Source organism: Loxodonta africana, chromosome 12 (genome assembly GCF_030014295.1).
Source record: "Loxodonta africana isolate mLoxAfr1 chromosome 12, mLoxAfr1.hap2, whole genome shotgun sequence".
NCBI lineage: Eukaryota > Metazoa > Chordata > Mammalia > Proboscidea > Elephantidae > Loxodonta > Loxodonta africana.
Genome location: NC_087353.1, coordinates 79,831,970 through 79,854,844, shown reverse-complemented (window position 1 = coordinate 79,854,844; position 22,875 = coordinate 79,831,970). Strand labels below are relative to the sequence as shown.

The 22,875-nt window shown below is 41.5% G+C and overlaps 1 protein-coding gene across 5 annotated transcripts in view; it reads left to right on the top strand.

Moving 5' to 3' along the window:
- The first annotated feature begins 10,790 nt into the window (after nucleotides 1-10,790).
- COG7 (component of oligomeric golgi complex 7) overlaps nucleotides 10,791-22,875 on the top strand; it is an 88,242-nt gene continuing 76,157 nt past the window's right edge. Inside the window, exons 1-4 of one of the 5 annotated variants that reach the window (XM_023558836.2) lie at nucleotides 10,791-11,178; nucleotides 12,851-12,999; nucleotides 14,593-14,709; nucleotides 18,840-19,008. In XM_023558836.2, the coding sequence (XP_023414604.1) occupies nucleotides 11,010-11,178; nucleotides 12,851-12,999; nucleotides 14,593-14,709; nucleotides 18,840-19,008 (604 nt within the window). In that variant the 5' untranslated portion in view covers nucleotides 10,791-11,009. Of the gene's footprint in view, nucleotides 11,179-11,202; nucleotides 11,669-11,695; nucleotides 12,388-12,850; nucleotides 13,000-14,592; nucleotides 14,710-18,839; nucleotides 19,009-22,875 lie in introns of those variants that run through there. The other 4 variants (XR_002787888.2, XM_003418900.4, XM_023558834.2 and 1 more) reach the window with 4 other exon arrangements.

Below are 22,875 nucleotides of genomic sequence, written 5' to 3'. Positions count from 1 at the left end.
GGAGCTGCAAAAGATCATCAGGGTGAGCTATTTTTTAAGCAAATGGAAAACTCATAAAGCAGATAAATGAAGGGGTGCTTTCTTCATTTGGTGAAATTCACATAGGATTAATTTTAACCTAAAATTACTCTCTTATTTAAGCATTCTGTGTAGCTTTCCTAGGCTCTATAGCTATTACATAAAGTCTGAGAAGTACCCTCCATAATGACAATGTGTGCCCATGAAGAACTTACATCAAAATGGGTAACTGAGACTTACTTTGAAAAGACAGACTTTTATCCCATAGTCGAGAGGTGAAGTTGGGTTTGTGTGTCTGGACATTTTTCTCTCTGCTGGGAGGCAGATTCCCAGAGGTGTTCTGGTTAGGAGTAGTTGGGTAGGATGTGGTGATGGGGTACGTGTCCTGAAAATGGCCCTTATTAATATTATTGATGCCTTCTAATTGCCATGATTGTTGGCCACTTAGGGCCCAGTCCTCATTCTTCCATTCAGTCAACAAGTCCTTATTTACCACCTACCATGAGTCAGGCACTGTCGTAGACACTGAGTAGCAATGACAAGTCCCACCCTCATGAATCTTCTAGTGGAGAGAGACGAATTCACAATAGAACTGGTGGAGATGTGGCCCTGATGATCTGTTTTCCCCATCTGGAAGTCCTTCCAGGGTTCTGTTCACCCTTCTTTCTTTTCTTTAAAATGCTGTGTTTTTGGTGAAAGTATACCACCAGTAGAACAGGTTCCTATTCAACAGTTTCTATACATAATCTTCAGTGACGTTGGTTACATTCTTCACGTTGTGTCAGCATGTCAGCTCATTATTTCCCTTCAAGTTGTTCCATTTCACCTTTATTTCTTGATTAAAAAAAAAAAAATTCACCTACCTCTGTGACTGTTCCTGTTCCTCTCTCAGTCCCTTAAATGTAGTGACCCCCCCAGGGTTTAGTCTTGGGCAGTCAAGCACATCTGTGGTTTTCGCAGTCACCTAAGATGAGCTGGTGGTTTTGGATCTATCTCAGGCTTCCACCTCCTTGCTGACTTGAAATCTGTATTTCAGACTGTCATTGGATATCTCCATCTGGAGCTTCCACTCTGTGATTAGAATCTTTCTCCATTTTTACCCCTACGTTCTTTTACTTTAAAGCATCTTCCTAGAGACCTTGTGGATCCTTGATTCCTGTACCATGTACATCCACCCAGTAGTTTTGTCTCATCTAGTCTTTTCTAAATATGACCACATCTTGCCCTTCCCTGCATTCACATTGCCACTGTCCTGGTTTGGGCCTCATCTTTTTAGAAATAGTGCAGTTGCCTACTGCCACCCAATTGTCTAAGCCATTATACTTGCTACCATTAGGATTCCCTAATAAATACGAGCACTTGAACCCCTGCTAAAAAGTTCTGAATAGCTTCCTAATGCCTGCAGGGCCAAATTCACATTGCCAGCATTCATGCCCTTCTGGTGTCATGTGCCAAGACAGAAAAAAAAAAAGTTGCCATTGAGTTGATTCCAACTCATAGCGACCTTATAGGACAGAAGAACTGCTCCATAGGGTTTCCAAGGAGTGTCTTGGGGATTTAGACTGCCGACTTTTTTGGTTAGCAGCTGAGATCTTAACCACTGTGCCCGCAGGATCCCCTGCCAAGACTAGAGCACCTGAAGTGAGCCTGATTCCATTGTTAATGTTTGCTGATAGCTAATAAGCCTCACCCCCCTCTCTCTCCCTTGTGCCCCACATCTGGACAAGTTGATAAGCCTGGCTGTGCCCTCTTTTCATTCTGGAGGAAGATTCCAGCCCCTGCCTGCATGCTGAAATGTTAGCTCCACCTCCTAACTACAATAAAAACTCAGGGCAGTCTCTTTCAAGCCATTTCACATCTGTTTGAGAGCCCTGCCCTGCTCTCCTCAGAGACCTCATTATGTAGGTAATAAAACTTTTGAAACCCTCCGTGTGTGTGTGTGGCGTCATCAGTCTCCACATCCGCCCCAAACATTGGTCACCATAACAGCATCCTTTCCCACAGCCCCTTCTTGCTTTTTCATTTCTTTGGGACTACACATGCAGTGGAAACACTGGTGGCTCAGTGGTTAAGTGATATGGCTGCTAACCAAAAGCTCGGCAGCTGGAGTCCACCAGGTACTCCTTGGAAACCATGGGGCAGTTCTACTCTGTCTTGTAGGGTTGCCACGAGTCAGAATCAACTTGACGGCAACAGGTTTGGTTTTGGTTTATACATGCAGTTAATCCTTCTCCTTTCATTTCCCCACTGACTTTAAGACTGGGTTCGCATGCAGCCTCATTGGTGAGCCATTCTCTCTGGCATGGATAGGCATTGGAGATAGGAAATGTTGGAAACAATACATAGTTTATGACCAAAAGAAAGTATTACCTATTAGTCATCTAGTGCTGCTGTAACAAAAATGTCACAAGTGGATGACTAACAAATTTATTCTCTCACAGTCTAGTAGGCTACAAGTCCAAATTCAGGGTGTCAGCTCCAGGAGAAGGCTTTTTCTGTTGACTCTGGAGGAAGGTCCTTGTCATCAATCTTCCCCTGGACTAGGAGCTTCTCTGCAGAGGAACCTTGGGTCCAAATGACACGCTCTGCTCCTGGCACTGCTTCCTTGGTGATATGAGGTCCCCGTGTCTCTGCTGGCTTCTCATATCTCAAAAGAGATCGGCTTAAGACACTACCTAGTAGATGTCATCAATACAACAAAAAACCAAAACCAAATCCAGTGCTGTGAAGTCGATTCTGACGCATAGTGAGCCTATAGGACAGAAGAGAACTGCCCCATAGAGTTTCCAAGGAGCACCTGGCAGATTTGAACTGCTGACCCTTTGGTTAGTAAAGGTAGCACTTAACCACTACGCCACCAGGGTTTCCTTGTCAATATACCTGCTCCTAATTCATCTCATTAACATCATAGTGATAGAAACAGGGAAATCACACCAGATGACAAAATGGTAGACAGTCATCACAATACTGGGAATTATGACCCAGCTAAGTGGACAGATACTTTTGGGGGACACAATTCAAACCATGACATACCACCGTTTGGCTCCCCAAAATTCATGTCCTTACCACACGTAAAACATGTTCACCCCATTGTATAGCAAAAGTCTTAACTCCAAGTCCAAAATCCAAAAATTCCTCTTCATTGTGAAATCTAGAATACAAGTTATCTGCTTCCAAAGTGTAATGGCAGAATGGGCACAAGCTAGACATTTCCATTACAAAGAGGAGAAATTGGAGAAGGCATAAGCACCAAGCAAGTTAGCAGAACACATTACATTAGCCCTCAAGGCTTTGAAAATAATCCTCTGTTCTCTGAGACAGTTTACGCAATAGCCCTGTCCCTCAGACTTCAGGTATTGGCCACACTCTGGATTCTGAGTGGAGACCCCTCAGCTCTAGGCTTCAGCTCCGCCTTCCAGGCCCACTGGGACAGTAACTGCTCCCTCTGCTTTAGGCACACCATTCTAGTCCTGAGTGGTGACTCCTTCCTTAGAAACACCAGAGGCCATGGCTCCACCATTTGAAACCCCAGAGGTCCTGGCCATATCTTTTGAGACTGAGGCAGCTCAGCTTCCTGTGTTTCTTGTCTCTTCAGCTTCTGTTTTCCTGGTTTCTTGGTCTCTTAGCTCCTTGGGCTTCATGCCTGCATCTGCTCTGCAGGGATAAGTGTTCCAAAGCTCTGTAGCTCCACCAATAAGTGCCTGAAGTCACCCCATTTGTCCAGTAAACTTTAGCTTGGAGGCACTGGGCACTCTCGCTCCCTGGGTTGGCAAGCCTAGCTCCACAAATAAGTGCCTGGAAGCACCCCACTCCACCATGAAGCCTCCTGCGCACAGACACTCAGCTCTCCTCTCTGTGGGTTGACTCTGGCGCTGTCAGGTGCTAGTCCCTTGGTTCTGCTGCTGCCAGTCCTCTATCCATTCACAGTTTCAAAACGGCTTCTGCATTTTAGGTATGTCTTAGAGGAGCATCCCACTCCTGGTGCCAAATTCTGTCTTAGTCATCTAGTGCTGCTGTGACAGAAATACAAGTGGATGGCTTTAGCAAAAATTTATTCTTTCACAGTCTGGTAGGCTACAAGTCCAAATAATCTTGTAGATCTCATCAATATAACTGCTGCTAATTCATCTCATTAACATCATAGTGATAGAATTTACAACATAGGAAAATCACATCAGATGACAAAATGGTAGACAATAATTACAATACTGAGAATTATAACCTAGCCAAGTTGACAGATATTTTGGGGGGACACAATTCACGACACCCATCAAAAATGAAATAGTGTAAGTGGAGATCTCTAATAAGGTAGAAAGTGAAAGCAATGTTCTAAAATACAAATAGTGCTTGATTACTACAAGTCTCTTAAATTCAAGTTTATCCAATACAGAAAGTGTTCATAAAACTCAAGAGTATAACATGCTTTCGATTAGCTGCTGTTTTGTTAGAAAAGAGGTGAGGTTCCTCGAATGCCATATTAGACAAGGTTTTATTTTTTGAAAAAAGGTGGAACCTGATGTTTTTCACCTGGAGAAAGGCGGTGTCAAGTAGAACAAAGCAGAAAGTGTCCTTAGAAAGGATGAACCAAATCTTGCATTATGTAGTTGAGTACAGAAGGTCCAGAGCTGTCATCACACACGCAGCTAGAATGGAAAGTGTCAGACCTTTCATTCTCTTAGCTAATTCATTGCCAAAAATAGCAAATGTATTCTGAGAAAGCTTCCATTTAAAAAAGTGCAAATATTCTACTCCTTTGACTTATTCTTGAGAAGAGTACATACTTCATCCTACTTCTAAAAGCAATACTAAAAAAAAGTTGAAATAACGTATCATACAGGCCCCAGATACACGGGCCTTTGAATTCAGAGATTGTGTACTGAAGACGGAACAGTCTGAAATAATTAAGTCAGCCCTTAATTGGAATTGTTTTTTACCTCCAATGCTGCTCTAACTGTGTGACCTAGGGGAAGTCATTTATCAAATTCCTCCACTGTAAAATGGATATAAAAGTACCTACTTCATAGGATTGTTTTGAGAATTAAATGAGTTAAAACACTTAAAGTGTTTACAACGCAGCCTGGCACTCAGTAAGTGACATATAAATTTTAGTCATTGCTATTACTGGCATGACCATCTGGCTTCCACAATGTGAACAGGCTTGCCCCTAATTATTTAAAAATAACCTCATAAAAAAAAAACAAATCGTCAACCTTTTGGTGAGGTTCAAGTTAATACTGAGATAAGGGGGAGTCATTGCTTAGGGAGCAAGGAGTTTCTGTTAATGGTGGTGGAATAATTTGGAAAAGGTAGTGGTGATGGTTGTACGACATTATGAACGTAATCAATGTCACCGAATTGTACATGTAGAAATAATTGGATTGGCAAATGTTTTATATATATTCTTACCACGGTTAAAAAAAATATGGAAGGATAACAAAAAATTATGTTAATTGGAAACTACACTTCTAAACTTAGTCAAGAAGAAGCAGAAATCCATGAAAGAATCTATGGAAACTAAGAATGAGCCCATTGTTATAGAAACATTTGTTCAGTTAAGAGTTTTGTGAACAAGGGCATACTCAGGCTAAAGTAAGTAACTTTGACACCCGAATCTGAAGCAGATAGCACAAAGTCTATTCTTGTTTTCATACATGTGCACATATTTTACCTACAATATTAGGGACTTTAAAGCGAGCAGTATATTAAAAGAATACACTGTACAAAGCATTTTCTGAAAATACAGTTAACCATATTAATAGCTCAGAAGTAATGATCATTTCAATAGATGTAGAAAAGACATTTTATCTCATTTATTTCTAATAAAACAGCCAGCATCATGATTAATATGGAAATGCTGAGGAATCCTATTCAAATTAGAAACAAGCCAATTTAGGAATATTTAATGTGGTGGTGAAGGCGCTCTCAAATGGAAAAAAAAAAAGGATTAAAACCCTTTGGAGAGAAGACAAAATATTTGTAGACAAAATCAAGTAAATATTAGAACTAATATTACAAAATAAATATGCTAGTTCTCTGTATACCAATTTTATCCAGCTATATAGGGTCACTATGAGTTAGAAACCCTGGTGGCTTTAGTGGTTAAGAGCTACGTCGCCTAACCGAAAGGTAAAAACCAAAAGGTGCTCCCTGGAAACTATGGGGCAGTTTTGCTCTGTCCGCTAGGGCTGCTGTGAGTCGGAATTGACTCAGTGGCAACAGGTTTGGGTTTTTTGATGAGTCGGAATCTACTTGATGGCAACGGGTTTGGATTTTGGTATGTTGCGTGGGGATAAAATTCTTACGAATAAACTTAAGAAATGTATAGGATTTATATTGTAGAAAACCAGCTGCCTCTCAACACCTACCCTCTTTTCAAAGACCTAAACTTTTCCCTTTGGGCCAAACACAAAGGTTTATTTTCTTATGTAATGGAAGATCAGAGGTAGGTAGTCCAGAATTGGGATGAGCATACAAAGTCGTTAGGGATCCAGGCTCCAACCAGCCCTTTAGTCACCACCCAGGGATAAGCTCCACAAGCTCTTGTTAAAAGATGATGGCTTTAGCTCCAGACATCACATCTGTATTCTAAACCACAGGAAAGAGGGGAAAGAATAAAGGAAAAAATGCCAATGTTCTTTTAAGGTTTCTTGGGAGTTTCAAATGATATTTGCATCCTATATGAGGTCAAGAGAGAGGGCAACAGAGGCTATTCCTCTCTCTCCATTTAGTTACATGGCCACACCTAGGTGCAAAGAGGCTAAGGAATATAGCCTTGTCTGCACATTCTGCCACCTACATAAAATGGGCTTCGTCACTAAGGAACAAAGGGAGACTGGATATGCTAGTAATTTAGCAGTCTGCCACGAGATAACTATGGTAATCTGTTGGAGAAAAAAAACTGCTCTTGAACTATTGCTAAATGTAAAAAGCGGGTTATGCTTTTATATATGTATGACCCTAGTTTTTAAAACAAAACACACACATACAAAATCTGTATTTTCAAAAAATTTTAAACTTGAAATTTAACTATTTTTAGGCTCAATGTTAATTTTTTTTTTTAATAGAGAGGACATTCACATGGTCCAAAATTAAAATACAAAAGATGAAGATTCTTCCCACCCACCCCAACTACCCTCCTTGGAGACAGTGTTAATAGTTTCTTATCTGTCTTTCCAAAGATACTTTAGGCATGTCCAAACAAATATACTGTTCTGTGCCTTGCTTTTTTCAAGTAAGAGTGTAAATAGTTTGGAGATAATGCCATTATCAGTAGGAATTGCTTAATAAAAAGGGATAGAGGAATAGCCTCTGTTGCCCTCTCTCTTGATGTCATATAGTAAAGATTATTTATATGTTGACACTGCTCCATATTAAAATTTTGGCACATCAGTTTTCTGATAGTTTCCTTGTATTCCCAGCCTCTCCCTTCCACTGGCTCCATTCCCCTGGGCCCAAGCATGCTGTCTTTCCTAGCAATCCTCTCCCTTCCTCTTGCTTTGTTTCTGGCATCCCTGATTTCAAAACCGACTATAAACTATAGTAATCAAGACAGTTTGATATTGGCACAAGGGTAGATAATGGAACAGACTGAAGAGTCCAGGAAGCCTTACATTTGGGTCAGTTGATTTTTTTAGGAAGTTGTAAAGAGAATTCAATAGAGAATGGATAGTCTTTTCAACAAAAGTGCCTGTGACAATTGAATATTTGCATGCAAAAAAATGAATTTAGACCTTAATCTCACATTATACACAAAAAATGAACTCAAAATGGATCACAGACCTAAATGAAAAACTTTAAAACTTCTAGAGGAAAACTTAAACTCTTCATGATTTGGGATGAGGCAAAGATTTCTTAGAGACAACACCAAAAGCATGATCCATAAGAGAAAAACTGATAATGGACTTTATAAAAATTTAAAACTTTTGCACTTCAAAAGACACCATTAAGAAAATGAAAAGACAAGCTATAGACAGGGAGAAAATTATTTGTAAACCTTATCTCTGATAAGGGACTTAGGTCTAGAATATGTAAAGAACTCTGGCAACTCAGTAATAAGAAGACAACTCAATTTGAAAATAGGTGAAAGATTTGAATAGACATGACACTGAAGAAGATACAGGAATGGCTAACAAGCACATAGAAAGATGTTCGTCACTGGGTATTAGGGAAACGCAAATTAAGACGATACGTTACCACTACATCCCAAGTATGTGAGGATATAGAGAAACTGGAACCCTCATACGTTGTTGATGGGAATGTAAAGTGGTACACCATTCTGGAAAAGTTTGGGAGTTTCCCAGGAAGTCAAACATAAATTTATCTTGTTGTTGTAGTTAGGTACCATCGAGTTGGTTCTGAATCATAGCGTCCCTATGTACAACAGAATGAAACACTGTCTGGTCCCATGCCATCCTCAAAATTATTGCTATGTTTGAGCCCATTGTTGAGCCACTGTGTCAATCCATCTCTTAAAGGGTCCTTCTCTCCCTGACCCTCTTTTCCAGGGACTGGTCCCTCCTGATAACATGTCCAAAGTATGTGAGACGAAGTCTCACCATCCTTACTTCTAAGGAGCATTCTAGCTGTTCTTCTTCCAAGGCACATGTTTGTTCTTCTGGCAGTCCATGGTATATTCAGTATTCTTTGACAACACCATACTTCAAATGCATAAATTCTTCGGTCTTCCTTATTTATTGTCCAGCTTTTGCATGCACATGAGACGACTGAAAATACCACAGCTTGCGTCAGGGGCACCTTAGTTCTCAAGGTGACATCTTTGCTTTTTAACACTTGAAAAGAGGTCTTTTGCTGCAGATTTGCCCAATGCAATACATCGTTTGATTTCTCGACTGCTGCTTCCATGGATGTTGATTGTGTATCCAAGTAAAATGAAATCCATGACAACTTCAATCTTTTCTGTTTATCATGATGTTGCATATTGGTTTTTGTTTCTTTAAAATTTACCTTACAACCCATCAATTCCACTCCTAGCAATCTATTCAAGATAAATGAAAACATGTCCACACAAAGACCTGTATGAATGTTTATAGCAGCATTATTTATTCATAATAGCCCCAAACTAGAAACAATACTAACGTCCATCAACTGATGAGTGGATAGACAAAATATGTCATATCTCTACAATGGACTATTTTCAGCAACATAGAGGAACTACTGATACATGGTACAAGAGGAATAAACCTCAAAAACATTATGCTAAGTGAAAGATGCCAGATGCAAAAGAAAATGAGTTGTATGATTCCATATATATGAAATGCCCAGAAAAGGCAAATTTATACAGACAGAAGATCAATGGGTGCCCATGGTTGGGGGTGGAAGCAGGGATTAACAGCAAAAAGGCACAAGGAACTCTTTTGGCTGATGGAAATATTCTGAATTGGGATCGTAGAGATCCCATTGTCATCCACTCGATTTTGACTCATAATGACCCTATAGGACAGAGGAGAAGTGCCCCATAGAGTCTCCAAGGCTGTAAACTTTACGGAAGCTGACTGCCACATCTTTGCCCCAGGGAGCAGCTGGTATCTTCCAACCATTGACCTTTTGATTAGCAGACAAGCGCTTTAACCACTGCACCACCAGGGCTCCTTGATTGTGGAGACAGCACATCTATACCTTTGCTACAAATCACTGAATTGTCTACTTACAGAGGCTGAATTTTATGTCATGTAAATTATGCATCAATAAAGCTGTTTTAAAAAGTGTCAGCTCCTGGGGATAGGATGGGGGACTGCATACTGTGAAGGGACCTATGTCTTCCCAGCATGCCATGGGACTTGCTCACTTTACTCCCACCAAGGCTGGTGTACTAGCCTCCTAGTTTGTGGATCTAGGTTCTTGGAAGTACAGTCTTCAAGAATTACCGTATTTACTTAGAGTCAGAGTATGTTTAGGATGAGAACTAAGTGACAAAACTATCCCACTTTAAGGAGAAGCACATTACATAACTGTACACAAAGGATTTTTTTGGGGGGGGGAGGGGGTTCCTATGATAAAGGAGGAGCCCTGGTGGTGCAGTGGTTAAGCGTTGAGCTGCTAACCAAAAGGTCGGCAGTTCCAGGCCACCCTGGAAACCCTACGGGGCAGTTGTACTGTGTCTCATAGAGTCACTATGAGTCAGAATCGACTCGATGGCAATGAGTATGTATGAACGGCACATGACAAAGGAACCCTTCCCAGGTAGTCTTTCTTTTCTGAGGCGTCACATTGTTAGTTTCAGACCCACAGAAACAGCGTGTGCAAAGTCTCTGGTGGGTTCCAGCACGGTGTGTTTGTGTTTCCGAAAAGTATAGGAGGTCAATGTGGCTGGAGGGAAGAGACAAGAGGGAAAAGTGGTGTGCAGGGTAAGCAGATCACTGAGGCCTGCTTCACCTGCTCCGTTTAGGGGGGAAGTAAAATACCATAAAGCGTGCAGGCCCCAGTGGCAGGTCTCAGTTCAAATCCCGACGGTGCTACTTTCTAGCTATGAGACTTGGAGCCAGTTGGTTAACTTCTCTCCACCTCAGGTCTTCATCTTTATGTTGGGGAGAACTGTGAGAATTAAGCGCGCTAATATATATAAAGGCTTTATAGCAAGCACGTACTAAGTGCTTAACTAATGTTTGTAGAAGAATTTCTAAAGAAGCTGGATGGAGACAGGGATCGATTCTCAGAAGCCGGTACTCAGTCCCGAGCTTTTCTCCTACAGAACCGATCGCAGAGCTCGGAGCTCTGGCAGTCACCATGGTAACGGCCACCCACTTCCGGAAGAAGTACAGTGCGCGGCGAGGATCATTTCCAGCCGTCTCCCCGAGCGCGTTTAGGAAGGGGCAGCAGAGGGACAAGGCGGCGGTGGTGTTCATCCCGGCCTGTCTCACCTGGAGGCCAGCCCCAGTGTCCTCGCTGAGTCGCCTGCGCCAACACCCGAGCCATAAAACAACCCCGAGCCAACCCTTAATACGGCCTGGACGCCAGGGCTGAGGCTGGTCGCCATGGACTTCTCCAAATTCCTGGCTGACGACTTCGACGTGAAGGAGTGGATCAACGCGGCCTTCAGGGCTGGCCCCAAGGAGGCGGCGGCCGGGAAGGCGGACGGCCACGCGGCCACCTTGGTGATGAAGCTGCAGCTGTTTATCCAAGAGGTGAACCACGCCGTGGAGGGTGAGCCGCGGGGCCTTGCCGGGGTCCCCCAAGCCGCGGTGCCCTCCCCTGCTCCCGGTGGGCAGAGTTCCCCAAACTGGCATGGGGTACCCAGGTGGTACACGTACTGGGCAGTAAATATCAGGAGTTCATTTTATGGGAAAGCAAGCCCTGGTCCGATCCACTTTCGGTCCTTCTGATTACAGCAAGGAGAAAAGTCTCAGCTTGGACTTGGGCTGTCTTTAACACATGCTGGATTTGGATCCTCCAGCGGTGCTATAAAAAGTCCTTTCAAAACTTAAGTTAGAAGAGTGAATTTTAAGAACTTTAGATAATACTCAATGAATCCTTATATTTGGCAAAAACATATTCCCATCCTGGAAAGCGCCCTGGAGCTTCTGTCCAGTGAAAGAAAGAGGCAACCAGTGGAATCAGGAGTGGACTGCAGAGAGGGAAAAAGGTACCCAAGGGCACCAACCAGGGCCTGAAGAGTGACTCGGAGCTTTAGCAGGTGGGAGACCTAGCTGGGATCATAACAGCTCTGTTAAAAGTCAGTGAAGTCCTGCGCACTGAAGGCATCTCTGTGTTCTGTCTTTGCTTCTCAGACCCGTCCTGGAACCTTACCTGGGGTCAGGGCTGGAAACAGGTTGTTGTTTTATGGCAGAGTTAGATGAACAAGTTCCTGAAGTACATCTTCAGGATGTTAGGGTTGCATTCATTGCACTTGTAGAACAGAAGACTGGTCTTCTTTGGTTGGCTACACACAGACCTGCTTACTCTTTGAAGGGTTAAAGGGTGATGATGTTACCCTCCCAATTCCAGAGAAAACATCATGGTCTGCAAAGATTTTCAAACTTTAGTCTACACTTGGGATGTCTCTTAACAAAATGCAGATTCCTTGATTTCATACCAAACCCAAACCCGCTGCTGCTGAGTCGATTCTGACTCACAGCGACCCTATAGGACAGTAGAACTGCACCATAGGGTTGCTAAGGCTGTAATCTTTATGGAAGCAGTTTGCCCTGTCTTTCTCCTGTGGAGCAGCTGGTAGGTTTGACCACGGACCTTTCAATTAGCCGCTGAGTGCTTTCCACTGCGCCATTACAATCTCTGGCAGGTGGCCTCGCTGGGTACCTGCGCTGTAACGGAACTTTAGCCGATGCTGGTGCTCGCTCGGTGGAATACATTTTGCACAGCAAGCTTTGGGGCTTCAGCTCTGTGAAATCTCAGGCAAGTCTTAACCTCTCTGAGCCTCAGTGTTCTTATCTGTAAGAGGTGGCTGCCAATACCTCCTAGGATTGCCACGGATGCTAAGGGGTGGGATGTATGTAAAGCACCTGGCAGGAAGCAGGCTTTCAACAAGTGCCCGATTCTTTCATTCTCCTTCCTTCCAGTGGGATGATTAAGATTTAACACAGTGGTGGGGAACAGTTCATGCTGGGGCAAGTTGATGGTTCATTCCCTGGCATATCCCCAACCCTCACCCATCAGTCTGGGGAGGACATGGTCCTGGTGAAGACCACCTCACAGCCGTCTCCCCCAACTCTCCTTCCCCGCGCCCTGAAAACTGTGTGGTTGGTAATGCTTTGGGAAGATTTCCTTTTTGTGGTCTCATTTCCTTCCTGTTATTCACTAGTGATGGGTCTGATATTCACCTTTTGTGCATATTGCTGTTCTTGGGTTCTTGCTGCAGAAACAAGTCACCAGGCCCTTCAGAACATGCCCAAAGTTCTCCGTGATGTCGAAGCCCTTAAACAAGAAGCATCTTTTCTGAAAGAACAAATGATTCTCGTCAAGGAGGACATTAAAAAATTTGAACAGGACACAGCTCAATCGATGCAGGTATGTTGACTCCTGTCCTGAATATTGGTTTTTGGTTTTGGAAGCTTTGGTTTAGAAGAGTACAACCTGTGGGACGCCAACCCTAACTCAAGCTTCTACAAGCTCTCAAACTACTCTTACTTGGTTCTTTCAGCTTATTCATCTCTCCTCCAACAACTCTGTGCTTGATTTTTTATATTTTTTTGTATTATTTCAATACATTAGATTGCTTGATTTATGAGGTTTAAATTATATTTTTAATCTTAAACTTTTTTTATTTTATTTTCCTTAAAAAGGAAATTTTTCCTTTAAAAAGGAAAGCCTTCAATTTTCTTGATTAAAGCTTACTGTTTTTTATATCTTTAGCTTTTTGGTATATGTTCACTAATTTCCTGGTTCATGGGTTTTATCCTTCTCTTTGTTAATCTTAACCTTTTATTCATTTTGTTTGTTCGTGTGGAATTATCTTAAATCTTAATTTTTTTTTTTCCTGAACTTACTTTAACTTTTCTTTGTTTGGTCAAAATAAAAAATTGAGAGTGTCTTATAATTCTTATTTTTTTATCTTGTCTTCTCTTTAAAAATCTTTTTGGCTTTTAAAAATTTTTATAGCTCATTTCATTTCTTTTAAGCAGCCTGAGTATTTCAGTTTTGTCCCATTTTTAATTTCTTAATTGTATCTCCGTTCTTAGCCTTCAGCCTTTCCTGAATTATTTTATGTTTGCATTCTTGTGTATTCTGTTTTATATTATTCTGTGATTTGATGATCTCTTCTGTGAAGTCTCTGGTCAGCTGACCCAAACCACCTCTAGGATTTGGCCAAATTGAGCATCTGACACCAGACAAGAAAAGGGAAAAGAGGTCTATTTTGAGGGTATGTAATGCGTTTGAAATGAAAAGCATTCTCAGCTTTTGTTGTGTAATTTTCTTTGCATTGAGATCTTATACTCTCTGGACAGCTATGAAAAGTGCTGGTCTTAGATATGACTCTTTTTTTTTTTTTTAATAATTTTTATTGTTAGATATGACTCTTGATCAAGGAATCGATGGTTCTCGGAAATGTGATGAGGAATCCGTAATAAAGAAGTGCTGAATGCCCGGTATTTCAGACAACGTTTTTGACCTGTGAGAGTAGGGATAGAAAAATGGACAAGTAGAGATTCCTAAAAGCTGCAACTTTTTAAAAAATACAAGTTTTATTGTAGGAAAGAAAGGGTTACTGATCAGTTCTTCCAGGATATTCAATTTCAATATTTATTTGGTGCCCTGGTGGCACAGTACTGAAAGTGCTCAGCTGCTAACTGAGAAGCCAGCGGTTTGAAATCACCAGCGGCTCTGCGGGATAAAAATGTGGCAGTCTGCTCCCGATATACAGCCTTGCAAATCCTATGGGGCAGGTCTACTTTGTCCTGTGGAGTTGCTGTGAGTTGGAATCTGCTTAATGGCAGTGGGTTTGGGTTTTGGGGGGACACGTTTACCCATGTGATCCGTGTTGTAAGGGGCACAGAGGCTCTCTGAAGACAGGAGCATGCTGAGATGTTTGAGCCACGGGTGGACGGTAGAGCAAAGGGAATTGTCACGTCCTTACTGTTTCACTCCTCATTTCTCTTTGAGGTGTTGGTAGAAATCGACCAGGTGAAGTCTCGAATGCAGCTCGCTGCAGAATCTCTTCAAGAAGCAGACAAGTGGAGCACACTGAGTGCTGATATCGAGGAGACATTCAAGACTCAAGTAGGTTTTTCGGTTGGGGGTTGTCATGACATCTACATAAGCAGGAACTTGGGATTTGGTGAAAGCAGATGAGATAGTCATTCATTCAAAACTATAAGGCACAGTATAAGTGGTGGCATACGGAAACATTCAGGCTCAGGGTGGGGAAACTGCTCTTGAGTATTACTGCCCTCTTAGTCTACATGCTGTGCAAGACTGGAGCCTCTTTGTCCCGGTAAGAGAGCTCTGGAGGAGCACGGATAAAAATGCACAGGCAGACAAAATGGGGGAAGTAAAAACTTGGGCAGAGGGGCCTTAGACACTGTGTGATCTTGGCAAGTTATTTAACCCCTCTGGGTCTGCAAAGAGAGGAAAATAGTAATTTTTTGTTTGCATTGTTGTGGTAAAAATATATGTAACAAAACATTTGCCATTTCAACGTTTTTATGTGTACAATTTAATGACATCAATTACATTCATTGTGTTGTACAACTGTCACCACTACCCATGGCCACATTTTTCCATCACCCTTAGTAGAAACTCAGGATCCCTTACACAATCTTCCCCTCTTCCCCTCCCTCCGGCCCACGGTAGTAACCGCTGATGAACTTTGGTCTCTGTCTTAGTTATCTGGTGCTGCTGTAACAGAAATACCACAAGTGGATGACTTCAACAAACAAGTTTATTCTCTCACAATCTAGTAGGCTAGAAGTGCAAATTCAGGGTGCCATTTCCACGGGAAGGCTTTCTCTCTGTTGACTCTGGGTGAAGGTCCTTGTCATCAATCTTCCCCTGGTCTAGGAGCTTCTCAGCGCAGGGACCCTGGGTCCAAAGGATGCATTATCTTCCTAGTTCTTCATTCTTGGTGGCATGAGGTTCCCCAGTCTCTCTCCTCACTTCTCTCTTAAAATCTCAAAAGAGATTGACTCAGGATACAACCTAATCTTGTGGATTTAGTCCTGCCTCATTAACATAACTGCCTCTAATCCTGCCTCATTAACATCATAAAGGTAGGATTTACAACACATAGGAAAATCGCATCATATGACAAAATGGTGGACAATCACACAATACTGGGAATCATGGCCTAGCCAAGTTGACACACATTTTGGGGGACATAATTCAATCCATAACCGTTTCTATACATTTGCCAATTCTAGATATTTCATATAAGTGGGATCATATAGTATTTGTCCTTTTGCGACTGACTTATTCAGTCAGCATAATGTTTTCAGGGTTCACCCGCCTTGTAGCATGTATTAGAACTTCATTTCTCTTTATGTCAGAGTCATATTTCATTGTATGGATATACATTTTGTTTATCCATTCATCTGTTGATGGGTACTTGGGTTGTTTCTGCCTTTTGGCTATTGTGGACAGGGCTGCAGTGAACTTTGGTGTACAAGTATCTGCTTTCAATTCTTTTGGGTATGTACCTGATAATAGTAATACTTTTGGTATCTGGTAGTAAAGATGAAGTGAGATGATGGCTTATGGAACACCCTTTTACAATTGTAAAGAAAAATCAGTTATCTCTCTCTTTTTTTTTTTTTCTAACTTTTCTAAGTTTTGTAAAAAGTTATGAATACACATGGGAAAAAATTCAGTAAACAGGAATAAGCAGTGAAAAGTAAGTCTTTTTTCTAACGTGCTCATCTTGCTGATCTGACCCCAATCTGCTAATTTCCCTTCTAGAGACAAGCCTCGTTTTCAGGTTTAAGCCTATATGCCTATCCTTCCAGATACACGCACCACACATACACAAACACACATTCGCTGCCCTTATTTGTCACAAATGGTAGCTGATTGTGAGCACTGCTTTGCACTTTGCTTTTTTTCACCCAACAGTATAGCTGTTACTCCATATCAGCTGTCATTGTCTTTAAGGAGAATACTCTTTCCCATCCCATTTCAGAGCCCCTCAGAGTGCTTGACAAGCTTAATCGATCCAGGCTTCACAGACGTACGTTGCAAATCTTACTGAATTCCTGGCATCATGGGAGAGGATGGATTTAAACATGGATCCTGATTTTAATAACAGTACACTAAATGTTAATTAGCCACAAGTTATAAATCTTGTTTTTCTGCCCCCCAGCTATCCTGGTATTCAGAACTGAGTTTCTAACTTCCCACAAGTTCAGTTCCATCCAGCTAGACTTCCCCACGACCCCTCAAAAACTGAACTCATTATTTCTGTCCGGTGCCACCTCCTTCCAGCCCTGTATTTGTTCCTGCTTTTGGCCTCCCCATCTTTGGTTAATGGAGTCATTTTCCACCCAAGCGTCCAGGTTAGAAACCTTAGCAATCTTTAACTGCTCCCTCTTCCCTGTCCCTTGGTCCCTCCATCTCTCTCCTCTGCACGTCTGTCCTTTTCATCCCTCTGCTACCACTGTAGTCATGCTCTTCAGTCTTTTTATCCCTAGACTATCACAATAGGCCCCTAATGGTCTCCTTGCCTCCAGGTCAGCCCTGCTCTTAATTTATCCTCCATATCCAACCCAGGGGAATCTTCTAAAGCATAAATTGTCATGTCCGTTCCCTGCCCACCCCTTTATTTTAACTTTCAACGAGTCTCTGCTTTCTACTGGATAAGTTCTAAGCCCACTAACAAGGCATAGGCTATCTTTCATGACAGTGTTGCAGCTTGGCTTTCAGCTTTTTCTCTGGCCACTCCCTCCATATGATATTTCCCTTCTGCCTGCTCCAGGCTGTTGACACACCATCCCTTTCATGCCTTAGTGCTTTTAGTTTTTTTTTTTTTTTTCAGGAGAGTAGACCGCCATTTGTCCTTCAGTGTCCACCTAAAGTGTCACCGCCTTTCATACCTCTCCTTGCTGGCTCTCTCTGAGGCAAAATTAATTGCTCCCTCACTTGGACTCCTATGACACTTGAGCCTTGCTTCTTAAATTGTAATGCAGTCTTTCCGGCTCAATACATTGTGAACTCAAGGGCTGAAATGTGACCTTACTCATCTTTGTGTCTCAGATATCTAGTACAGCGTCTGGCACCTCATGGATGCCTGTTAAATGTTGAAATAGGATCACTTATTATTCTCTTAATTACTTTAATTAAATAATATTAATTTTTCTAATTATAATTATGTATGTCTTAGAAGATTTGGAAAATACAGAAACATACAAGAAAACAAAAAGGACTCGTAGTCCTATGTCCTAGTAATGTATTTTTTTATGTCTATGGGGTGCTTTTTCTGTGTACTTGTACATGTGTGTACCTACGTTTGTGTTTTGTTTGTGGAGTCATTTTTACAGGTATTTATATACTTGTATTTATTAAAAAATTGGATTCTAGTGTCTATATACCTTTTTATTCTGCGTATTTCACTCTATAGTAAGTTATAAGTGTTTTGCTCTGCATTAATACTTCTCAAAAACATGAGTTTTAATGGCTGTGCAGTATTCCACATTCCATTTAAAAAGGAACAATTGCTGTCAAGTCGGTTCTGACTCTTGACGATGCCGCGTGTGTCAGAACAGAACTGCTTTGCTCCACAGGGTTTTCAGACGTAGATCACCAGGCCTTTCTTCTGAGGCACCTCTGGGCAGGCTTGGACCTCCAACCTTTCTGTTAAGAACTGAGCACGTTAACCATTTGCGCCACCCAGGGACTCCACATTCCGTTACAAATGACTCTTAATTTATATTTTATTTGCTATTATGGAAGATTTAGTTTTCTGCTTTCAGTGTTTTTTTTTTTATAACACTAAAATCACGTTAATTAATTACAACATGTTAATCTCTCTCTGTCCGTCTGACTATTTCGTTAGGACAAATTTTTAGAAGAGGAAACACCAGGTCAAAGGATGTGAATATTTTTAAGGCTGTTGACACGTATTGCTAATTTGTCCTGCAGAAAGACAGTATAAATTTATTGTGGTCAGACAGATTGTCTTCTTTCCTTGCACCCTTACCAACAGTAGCCATTATAATTTTTCTAAGGTTTTTCCAGTTTGTTAGGAAAATCGCACTTCCTTGTTTTAATTTGCATTTGTTTGAGTATTAATAATGTTGAACATATTACGTTTATGGGCCATTTTCTTATTTTATAAATTGCGTTTTCATGTGTTTTGTCCGTGCTTGGGTAAGGTAGCAGGGTATTTTAAATAATTATTCTGTTTTCTGACCTTTTTATAGGACATAGCTGTGATTTCTGCCAAGCTAACAGGGATGCAGAACAGTTTAATGATGCTCGTTGATACACCAGACTACTCAGAAAAATGTGTGCACTTGGAGGCATTGAAGAACAGGCTGGAGGCCCTGGCCAGCCCCCAGATTGTAACCGTATTCAGTTCTCAGTCTGTAGGTGAGTGCAGCCACTTCCTCATCTCTGTACACCGCTTTTCAGAAATAAGGCTTTCTGACTCCTCAGTCTTCCGAATGTCTTAGTACTGATTAAATTATGTAGATTAGAAGTAAATATGTTAACTTTTGGCTGGTTACTTTTTTCCAACATTTTATTATGAAAAATTTCAAACATACAGAAAAGTTGAAAGAATTGTACAGTGAACATTCAGTTTACATTCTACCATTAACATTTTTTTATTTCATTTTATTGTACTTTAGATGAAGGTTTACAGAGCAAATTAGTTTCTCATTGAACAATTAATGCACATTTTGTTTTGTGATATTGGTTGCCAATTCCACAACATGTCGACTCTCTCCCCTTCTCAACATTGGGGTTCCTGGTTACCAGCTTTCCTGTCCCCTCCTGCCTTCTTATCCTTGCCCTTGGGCTGGTGTGCACGTTTAATCTCATTTTGTTTTATGACCTGTCTAATCTTTGGCTGAAGGGTGAACCTCAGAAGTGACTTCAGTACTGAGCTGTAAGGGTGCCAAGGGGCCATAATCTTGGCGTGTCTCCAGCCTCTGTCAGACCACTAAGTCAGGTCTTTTTTTGTGAGTTAGAATTTTGTTCACCATTTTTCTCCAGCTCTGTCCAGGACCTTCTATTGTGATCCCTGTCAGAGCAGTTGGTGGTGGTAGCTGGGCACCTAGATAGATCTTAAAAGAGCACAGTGCTCAAGGCAGATCATTTTTACTAGTTCAGCTAAACTATCAATCATTTGGTTTTAAGAAGACTTCAGGGGATATTTTTGGTTTAAGTTTTAAAAATTATCTCAGGGCAATAGTTTCAAGGGTTCATCCAGCCTCCGTGGTTCCAGAAAGTGAATCCACGAGAATTTGAAATTCTTTTCTGGATTGCTCCCTTTTTTATCAGGATTCTTCTATAAAACCTTTGATAAAAATATTCGATAAAAATATTCAGTAATGGTAGCCTGGTACCATCCGGTTCTTCTGGTCTTATGGTAAAGGAGGCAGTTGTTCATGGAGACAGTTAGCCTCACATTCCATTTCCCCCTCCTATTCCTGACTCTGCTTCTTTGTTGTTCCAGGTAGGTAGACATCAGTTGTTGTGTCTTGGATGGCTGCTTGCAAGCTTTTAAGACCCCAGGCACTACACAACTAACTAGGGGGTAGAGCAGAAGCACTAAACACATTATTAGGCCAATTAACTGGGATGTCCCGTGAAACCATGACCCTAAACCTCCAAACCAAGGAACCAAATCCCATGAGGTGTTTGGCTATGCATAAGCAGCCTCAGCAGCTACTTTTTTTTGTTGTTCTTCTTGTTGTAAATATATCTATCACACAGCTTTTGCCAGTTCAACTTTTTACAGGTATACAATTTATTGACAGTACCTATATTAATTGGATGTGCAAACTTATCCTTAATGAATGTGATTTTTCTACATGATGGTACATTTTTTGTTTTAATTTGATTGTGTTTTAGGTGAACGTTTACAGTGCAAATTAGTTTCTCATTCAAAAATTTATATAGAGGTTTTTTTGTGATATTGGTTGAGATCCTCTTAATGTGTCTGTACTCTCCCCTTTTCTGCTCTGGGTTCTCTGTGTCCATTCATCCAGTTTTCCTGTCCCTTCCCGCCTTCTCGCCTTTGCTTTCGGGCAGGCGTTGCCCATTTGGTCTCCTATACTTGACTGGACTAAGAAACGCGTTCCTCATATGTGTTATTGTTTATTTTATAGGCCTGCTAATCTTTGGTTGAAAGATGGTCTTCGGGAGTGGCTTCAGTTCTCAGCAGGGTGTCCGGGAGCTTGGGGGTTCCTCTAGTCACTGTCAGACCAGTAAGCCAGGTCTTTTTTTTGTGAATTTGAATTTTGTTCTGTATTTTTCTCCTCTGTCCTGGACCCTCTTTTATGACCCCTGTCAAAGCAGTCTGTGCTGGTGGCCAGGCACCATCTATTTCTTTTGGGCACAGGCTGGTGAAAGCTGTGGTTCGTGTGGTCCATTACTTAGTCCTTTGGACCAATATTTTCCTGTGTCTTTGGTTTTCTTCATTCTCCTTTGCTCCGAACTTGATGGGACTGATATCTTAGATGGCTGCTTGCAAGCTTTTAAGATGATAGATGTTACTCACCAAAGTAGGATATAGAACATTTTCTTTACGAACTATGTTGTGCCAGTTGACCTACACATCCCCTGAGACCATGGTCCCCATCTCTCAGCCCCGGTAACTTGGTCCCTCAAGGTCTTTGGCTGTGTCTAGGAAGCTTCTGTGACTTTGCCTTGATCAAGTTGTGCTGACTTCACCTATATTGTGTATTGCCGTCCCTTTTAATAAAGTTAACACTTGTCTACTATCTAGTTAGTGATTTCCCCTTCCATTTCCCCCTCTGTAGTAACCATCAAAGGTTGTTTTTTTCTGTGTGTAAACCTTTTCTTGGGTTTTTATAACAGTGGTCTCATACAATATTTGTCCTTTTGTAACAGACTTATTTCACTCAGCATAATGCCCTCCGTATTCTGACATGTTGTGAAATGTTTTGCACATTCACCGTTGTTCTTTATCGTTGCGTGGTATTCCTTCGTGTGTATGTACCATAGTTTTTTTACCCATTTGTCTTAGTCATGTAGTGCTGCTATAACAGAAATAACACAAGCAGATGGCTTTAACGAAGAGAAATTTATTCTCTCACAGTGTAGTAGGCTACAAGCCCAAATTCAGGGTGTCTGCTTTAGGGGAAGGTCTTCTCTCTCGGTCGGCTCTGGAGGAAGGTCCTTGTCCTCAGTCTTCCCTTGGTCTGGGAGCTTCTCCGCATAGGAACCCATAGTCCAAAGGACACACTCTGCCCCTGGCACTGCTTTCTTGGTGGTATGAAGTCCCCAACTCTGTGCATTCTCTTCCTAATTTCCTTTAGTTCTTTGTCCATGTTTTCCTTTAGCTCATTGAGCATATTTAAGACAGTTTATTTACCATTTTTGGCTGGTAATTCCAATGCGTGAATTTCCTCAAGGATGGTTTCTGTCAAATTCATTTTTTTCTGTGAAAGGGCTGTACTTTCCTGTTTCTTTTTTATGTTTTGTAATTTTTTGTCGAGAACTGGACGTTCAGAGTATTATAATGTAGTATCTCTGGAAATCTGATTGTCCCACTCCTCAGGAATTGGTGTTACTTGATGATGGTTGCAGTTATCTGTTAGGTGACTTTTTCAAACTATTTTTGTAATGTGTATTCCAATTGTATATGGTCACTGGTGTTTCTGTTCTGTTATCTCTGCAGTCAGCCAGCAGCCTGACAGACCACACACACACACGCACACTGGCCCTTTAATCCACTGCTGCTGGGAAAGCAACTGTTGTGAGTAGGCCCAAATCAGGCAGTTGTCAGTGCCAGTCCCTCAGGGTACCTCAATACCAACACAAATGCACTACCCCAAATCCTTGGAGGGCAAGGTTTCCACTGCTTGGTCTGATAACCAGCCAATGACTCTATGAACATGGCTGTCATCCCCACCACTGTAACAAGGCTGAAGAATTGAGAATGTTAGCCCATTGGTGTATGTGACTCACCTAGGAAAGATCAATAGCCTATTCCTTCATCAAGCACTACCTTGGTTGATATGAGTCATATCACATTTTAGATTTACAACACAGTTGATTCGAATTGTTCTTTCCAGTTCATTTTTGTTTTTGTGGAGAAACTGACCCCTTCAGTTTCCTACTCTGCCATTTTGTGTGACATCACCACTGATTAAAATTTAATTTTATGTCACTATTTTCTTCCTAAGTTTCTTTCCTTAGCTCTGCCAGCCTCCCTTTATATCTCATTGTGATGCCTTAGATCCTATTAAAGAAAGCATAGTATAC